Source organism: Nestor notabilis, unplaced genomic scaffold (assembly GCF_000696875.1).
Source record: "Nestor notabilis isolate BGI_N333 unplaced genomic scaffold, ASM69687v1 scaffold18708, whole genome shotgun sequence".
Classification (NCBI taxonomy): domain Eukaryota; kingdom Metazoa; phylum Chordata; class Aves; order Psittaciformes; family Psittacidae; genus Nestor; species Nestor notabilis.
The window spans coordinates 1-7,628 of record NW_009941666.1 but is presented as its reverse complement, the minus strand read 5'-3'; the positions used below and the strand labels follow the sequence as shown (position 1 = coordinate 7,628).

At 54.7% G+C, this 7,628-nt stretch overlaps 1 protein-coding gene across 1 annotated transcript; it reads right to left on the bottom strand.

Annotated features, from left to right (window-relative positions):
• Window positions 1-235: 235 nt before the first annotated feature.
• Window positions 236-7,543, bottom strand: IK (IK cytokine, down-regulator of HLA II; the record flags this gene model as incomplete). Its single annotated transcript, XM_010021011.1, has 18 exons — window positions 236-263; window positions 675-709; window positions 1,325-1,433; window positions 1,708-1,796; window positions 2,004-2,061; window positions 2,594-2,674; window positions 2,920-2,998; window positions 3,483-3,501; window positions 3,843-4,068; window positions 4,460-4,499; window positions 4,930-5,038; window positions 5,142-5,305; window positions 5,554-5,600; window positions 5,712-5,782; window positions 5,988-6,102; window positions 6,188-6,355; window positions 6,899-6,958; window positions 7,409-7,543. Coding segments are annotated over 18 exons (1,633 nt in total), but the record flags the coding sequence as incomplete, so codon positions are not given.
• Between the last annotated feature and the right edge of the window lie 85 nt (window positions 7,544-7,628).

Genomic DNA, 7,628 nt, shown 5'->3' with positions numbered 1-7,628 from the left:
AAACTTAACATAGTTTTATTACAGCTACACACAACATTTACACAGCACAGGGCTGTAGCAGACACTGGAGGGAAGAGCCTCCACTCAGCCCCACAGCACAAGGCTGGGGGGACAGGTGCTGCCCAGCCCAGAGCAGAAAGTAGAGGAGATGGGGGACAAGGACAGCACAGCAACATGGTCAGGGACACCCAGCAGGCCCAAGTTCCAGGAGCTGGAGGAGAAGATACTGGAGCCATCAGTACTTGGGACGTTTCACCTCAACCCTAGAAGAGAGAGAGGGGCAGGATGGTGGTGAGGATGCAGCACTGACAGCTCCATCACCTTCCCTGGCCGAGGGAAGAGTATTTTCACCACACAGGACAGTAGGGAGGCCCCAACAACTCCTCAAGGCACCCAGCTGGATGGGCCAAGGAAGAGCCCTAACACAGCCTTTGGGTCTGCTCAGCACCCACCCATAGCCCCAGGGGAGGTGTGCTGCAGGCTCTGCTGAGCCGAGCAGGGCAGGAGAACCCTGAAGGGACCAAACATCCTCCACTCTCCTTCCAACCCCACTGCTGAGAGCCACTGGGGAAGTGTCTGGTCCCCCCCCAGCCCCTGGGTGAGGTGGCAGGAGCCAGCCAGGCCCCAGCACTGCCCTGCACTGAGCCAAGAGCAGAGACAGCTCCACAACTTACCCATCAGCCTCCAGCTTCTTCCTCTTCTCGATGATCTGCAGAGAGAACACAAAGTCCATTACCCTCAGGTTTCTGGCTGCTCACAGCAGAGGGGTTATAGGGTGCAAGATACCCCCTGGGGGAGCTGGAGCCAGGCCAGGGCAAGCTGAGGTTGTCTATAAGCTGCCCAAAGTCTAGAGCATCTTGGCCTATTCCCCCTTTGCTCCATTTTGGCCACCAAATACCCTTTGTTCTCACCTTCCCCATGACCATCCCACACTGTTGGGGTGCTCATGGCCAGCTCACACTGTCAGCACAGCCCCAGCATTGCTGTTAGAAAATGGAGCCACTAAACATGCCTTGTCCCCTCCATGCCCCTTTGGATGGCTCCCAGCTGCCAGTTTTGGACACATGCTGGAGAGCCCAGAGCAAAAAGCCCCCAGCTGGGACTGCTCCCATTGCAAGAGCTCCAAGTGCAGCTGAAGATGCCTCTACAGTCCTGGAGCAGATTTGCCCAATGCTCTCACAAGGAGCAAATCCAGCTTCTAGAGAGGCAGCCCTGCTGCACACACACGAGGCCAGGGGCTGAGGAGCTGTGCCTAGGACAGTGAGAGCACATGAGGTGGCAGCTCACTGTCTAACCAGATGACACCCCAGCACCAGGCGCTCACCGCACTGATCTTCTTCCACTGCCGGTCCAGCTCTGCCTTGTCATTCGTCTCCTTGAAGCGACGGGTCTTGCGACCCTCAGACATCTTGATCCCATACTGGAATGCTGCCCTGAGGTGGGAACAAGAGAGAACTCAGCATCTGCAGGGGATCCACAGCCTGCCCCAGCCATGAGCCTGTACCCCAGCACTGGCTTGGACCCTGAAAGCAGCCACTGCACAGGAGTCCTCAAGAGCAATACTAAGAGCAAAGAGAAGCCACCAGCCCCAGGGTCCTTAGCTCATCACCAGGGAACCCCCATCTTGCTTTCTAGCTCCCCCAGGACCCAGGTTTGGCCACCCCCACCCAGAATCCTTGCTCAGCCCTTCCCAAGGGCTGCACTCACTTGGGCAGAGCCTCTTTGTTGTTCATGTATTCACTGTACTCCTCCTGAGTGTCAAAGTCCCAGCGGCCCAAAGGTCCTTTCTTGTTACCCTGCAGCAAAAGAACAACTTAGAGCAGCTCCTTAGCTGCACAGTGGGACAAGAGATCCCACCCAGGCACACAGCAGGTCAGCAAACCCACAAACACACTCAGCACCCAGCTCCAGGGCATTCAGCCCCTCCACACAAGCCTGCTTCTCGCCAGTAGGATCCTCTGGGCCTGCACTGATGCCCAGTTCTCTGGTTGGTCCCAACATACTTGATCCATTTTGCTGTAGTCCACCTCTTCATCACTGTCCACAGCCATATCATCCATTCTGTAAAATGAAAAGCAAGGAAAGGGCTCGGAGTGGGTCCATGGGACACGGATCAGGACCTTGAAGCCAGGTCTCTCATGGCCTCAGACTGAGCACACTCAGTTCCTGGACCAGAGAGAAGTTTCTCAATTGCAAGCCCTGCATGTGAGCTGTACCAGAGGGCATCCAAGACTGCAAATGCTCCTAAGGTGACTCTGCAGGCTGAAAGCTGTTCCCCTTTATGGCCAGAGCTCAATGAGCATGTGAATGACCAGGGAACCCAGCAGGCTCCCAGCCACCTCCACCCTCCCCGAGCACTGAGGGCAGCAAACTCCAGGCAGGCATTTACAGCAGAGGCCAGCTAAGAAAAGGCCACTTCTGCCAGAACCAAAGGCACGAAGATAATTTCAACAGTAAGCTGCAACATTATTACAAAGCCAGGCCTGCTCCTCCCAGCGAGCTGTGAGGCTCATGTTGAAGCCCTTGCTGCCAGAGAACAGCAGCCCCTCAGCATCCCCTGCTCCCAACCCACAGCCTCTTGCTGCCCCCTTACGTGGCAGGGTAGCACTCGGCATAGCTGTTTGACATGCCGAAGAAGTCTCCCAGCTGCTTCTTGTCTTCTGGCTTCTTCAATGTGACAACAGTCAAGGAAAGCACCACCATGAAGCCTTACAGCTACAGGCTGAGCACAGCCAGCCCAAGAGCCATGTCCTGCCCCAACAGAACCCAACTGGAGGCTGCAGAGCTTGTATTTGGCATATGAGCAGTAAGGTTTGGGTGGCGTTTCTCTGCTACAGGAAGAAGAGCCCTCCCCAGTAAGGAAGACAGCCACACAGCCATGCTGGGCAAGGCCAGGCTGGCACGGACAGTAAAGGATATGTCTCTGCTCCTTCCCAGCCAGTGGCTCCAGCAAACTTCTCGTTGATGGACTTGATGAGCTCCTTGGCTGAGCTGGGTCCTGGGTAGGGAGAGCAGCAGGCTGAGTTCTGGGGAGGAAGAGCTCACCACAACACATATGGGGCTGGGCAGAGCCCACTTCTGCATGACAGACTCACTGGGATGGGGTAAGAGGCAGGATCAGGCTGCATATGAGGTAGAGGAGAAGCAGCCAGGAGAACAGTGAGGAGCAGGCAGTTTGAGCACAGACAGACGTGGGCTGGTCCAAGGACACCCCAAATCCTCCCCAGCCACAGCCAGCATAGGGTTGTTTGAGCTGGGCTGCTGCCAGGGAAGGATCTGCACAGGCCCTTAACCCGGGCTGGCATGCAGTAGCCTGCAGGGACGAGACTGTTCATCCCAAAACCCTCATAGTGGGCAATTCCCTCCCCCACAGTTGTCTCTGGGAAAACAGGAAGCTCGGGCAGACAGAGACCCAAACAGAAACCTGCAACCCTGTATAGCCTCAAACAGCCTTATTCAAACACCCACATCACCCAACTCACCTTTGTCGATGTCTGTGGGCTGCAAAGGAAAGGGAGACACATGTCACCCAGAGGGTTGAAAGCAGGCAAGTGACAGCATTGCATGACTTGGGATCTCTGCTTTAAGACTCTGTGGCAAGCACAGAGAGCTGAACCATGAAAGCACTTGACTTGTGCTAGTCCTGCCTTACTGAAGGAGAGAAGCACCCAGCTACCCACCAGCCCCTGACTGGACAGAGCTCAGCAAGAGCTGAACACTGTCACGTGTGGGAGCATGACCAGACACACCCGAAGGCATCAGGGACCCCCCAACCCCGCAGCTGCACTGCCCAGAGTCCAGGATCAGGTGGGACAGTCCAGGCTTCCCAAGCAGAGGCTCACCTCATCGTCAGCCTTGGGCTTCTCAAAGTAGCTGTGCCTCTTCTTTTCCTCCTCCCGCTCCCGATCCCGCTCCCGGTCCCGCTCGCGCTCCCGGTCCCGATCTCGTTCTCGGTCCCTGTCCCGCTCCCGGTCCCTGTCGCGCTCTCTCTCGCGGTACCTCTCCCGCTCCTTCTCCCGGGGCATCTTCGCAGTGGAGGGCACATAATCCCCAATGTCTTCAAAAATGCTAGAAGTGGAAAAGAGCCAGCAGTTATGGGTGCTGCACGAGAGGAGGCCGCAACCACCTCCGATTGAATGGAGCCTCATAGAGGAGCCACAGCACCAAGAGCTACAGACACCCACTAGAATTGCCTTCTACATCTGTCACAGGTACTGCTGCATTTCTGCTCTGTTCTACAGCCTGGACCTGCTTCTTGTGGACAGGACAACAGAAAGCTATTGTCTGCTTCAAGCCTGAAATCATTAAACAGAGCTTGCCTCCAGCCTTGTCCTACCAACTGCAGGTCCAAAGAGGCAGCCCACTCCACAAACAGCCCTCTCCATATGTGGCTGGCCAGAAAGACATTCCTTAAGGCAGACAGCTGTGACCCCACATCCTGGGGCAGGGAGGAACTTACTTCATATCAGCTTCAGGGGGCTTCTTCTCATCCAGCTTCCCTGCAAGGACACAACAGCAGTGAGGAACATCACCCAACCCAGCCCTGCACTGTTTCCCTGTCCCCAGTCTGGTTTCCAAGCCCCAAGAGTGGCAGGCTGGGAGGATGTCCCTACTTCATCTTCAGTTACCACAGCATCTCTAGCCCTTTCAGGAAGACATTTTGTCCCTCCTCAAAACAGGGGACACTTCCCCAAGGAACTGGGCCTTAACCAGGAAGAGAAGAGCAGCATGAGGCTTCCTAACAGCTAGAATGTCTCAGCTGCCACAGAGCAGCCTGTCCTTCAGGACACAGGGCTTGGGGAGCCTTAGGAAATCACTGTCCTCTGAGTCCACCACCTCATGGCAAAGGAGAAGGCAGCAAACCAAAGTGCTCTCTCAGGATATGATTCAAGCATTGAGTCCTGCTACTTGGTTCCCTTCAGCTCCTACCTTTGTCTTTCTTCTTGAGCTTCTTGTTGCGGGTCCCTTGCCTGAGATAGGAGAGGATCTGTGTCAGTTTGCTGATGACAATGTCATTGGTGGTCAGCGTGGTCTGTGCCTGAAAGAGAAATCCCCAAGGATCCATCTGACTCTCTTGACAGACAGCCTCTCCTGGCAAGACCTGCTGTGGCCAGTTGAGGCCCAGGACGGTGGCTGGGTACCTCCATGGTGGGGCAGTCAGCCTTGCTGCGGATCAGTGTGGTGGGGATATCGGTGTCTGCATACTCATCATCCAGATCGACCACATAGGCCATCCTGCCCGGCAGGAACAGCTCGTTCCGCTCATAGGCCTTGTTCTTGAACAGGATGCGGTAGATGTTGCGACCTGGAGGGGAGGGAAAGGTGTGAGAGAGCAATGAAAGCAATGGACAAGCCCGTAGTGAAGCATATTTACTTTATCAGAAACATCAGAATCACATCCTAAGAGATATGTTTCCTTCAGCCCTCAAATTCAGGACATCTACACATCAACCTGCCCCCCTCCAGTGACTAAAGGTTTTCATTCACCCTCCAGGATTTCTCCCACATTCACAGCACAAGGTGGAGGGAACAGCCACATCCACACAGTCTTACCCAGCCGGGTCTTAAATTCAATCTTATTCTCAGGATCTTCATCTTTCCTGATCAGAGACAGAACAGAAACAGAAGTATTATGTTAACCACATGCCTCCTCCGCATCCTCCTCTCCAGGAGGCAGCTGTACTCAGGAGTTCAAATCCTTGATCACTCACTTAGTTTCTTTCTGGGGCTTCTCCATCATTTCCTCCTCTTCCTTCTCCTTGCTGGCAATCTCAGCCCGTACCTGGCCATAGAATAAATCCATGTCCCTGTTGCCCATCAGAACCAGTAACCCCACTTCCACCAGCTCCCCAGCCCTTCTGAGATCTTTCCCAGAAACAGAAATCCACACTGACAAGATGGAAACACCTGTAAGTGGGAACAACTACCCTCTGTTCATGGGGGTGGACAGGGCAGAAGAGTAGCAGCACAGTGGTACCAGCGCTCACCTTCTGCAGAAGTGCGAAGTCCAGACCCTTCACCAAGTGGGTGTGCTCCATGTCACCACCCAAGAACTTGGACTCCTGGATCAACTGTCTTCTCTTCTCCGCAGCGGATTTATCCCTGTGTGACACAAATGGAGCCAGTTATGAGACCAGCCCCTCCGGAGCAGGGTGGCAAGACAAGGCCATGCCACGGGCTCACGTACGCCTCTGCTGTTGGCCCCACAGCCCTGTAGTTGGCAGTTGTGCTGATCAGCTCCGTCTCCTCGTAGTCCTTGTTCACCCCATCCCTCCTCTCCTTGGCTCGATCCCTATACTTCTCAGCCAGCTCCCTCTCGCGCTCGATCTCCTGCTGGCGCAGCTTGGCGTAATAGCTGGGGTAGGACAAAGAGCTCAGGGTTAGTGACATGTTCATGCTTCTGATGCGCCCATCAGGTAACAGCCCCTGAGGCTCCACAGATGCTTATCCTGCTCCCAACCCCTTCCTCAGAACCTTCCCAAAGCACCATGGGACACAACATGCCTGGAAGACACCAGACAAGCTGAAATTGCTGTACTGAGCCTAACTGAAAAGGAAGACAGTCTTCCCTTCCAAAGGGAAGGGGTTAAAAGCAGTCCAGCTGTACAGATGTCCCCCAAAAACACTGCCGCCAGTGCAGATGTCCCACCACTGCCCTGCCAGACACCTGCAGAGCCACTTCTGCTTCTTCCGGATGCAAAGCTCCATCCCCATCCTGCTGCATCCCACATCTGCTCCCACAGGCAGTGACAGACCCTCAGTCTGAGTGATTCTCACTCTGCCTGGCTCCAAACCCCAAAGTAATCCAGGCTACTCAGGGTCTTCTTTGGTAGCCCAAAAGCTCAGAAGCTGCTCCCACGGGAGGGACAAGACCCAATGAACTGCTTTCCCCATTTACCTTTTCTTCTTCCTCCTGCGAGCAGCAGGGTCTTCATCTTCATTGTACTCCCGGGGCATCCTGGAAAAGGGTGAGAAACCACAGGTACAGCCTGCAGAGCCAAACACATGCAACTACACAACAGTCCCTGACACAGCAGGGCACTGAGATGCTCAAAGATGGGAACAGTCCAGTCCTACTTCTCCCTAATTCCACTCTGTCAGCAGGGAGAGGAGGGGAAAGCACTGATTTTCACCAAACAAAACCTAAATCTGCCTCCTGCATAAAGCATCTTTACAGCTAGGTAAGACTCCTCTGTTATTTATAGCACTCCTGACCCTCCCGTTTCTCTACTTAACATACAGGTTGCAGGGACCCAAGCACAGAGCAAGGGTGAGGTCTGCTCCTCAGATTCATTAGCAAAAGTCCCTTTAAATACTTCACTGCAGAGTGCAGGGAGAAGAGAGTCACACTGGGACGGAGCCCAGAGGGAAACTTTGTCCTGCAGTCCTGTGGAACAGTCCTACTCACTCATGGTGGCGAGATTTGGATGGTGGCGCAGATGTTGGCGCAGCCCGCGGGGTCATGAGAAGCTTTCTGAAGTCTTCATTGGTCAGCTTGGACCTGCAAGGAAGAGAGGACACAGAAAGAGTCACCCCCAGGGAGCTACAACAGCCTCAGAGGCAGAGGGTTTGTGATGGAGTCAGCCACGGGTCCCACGGAGGGAGCCCAAAGGCTGCACTGCAGCAGT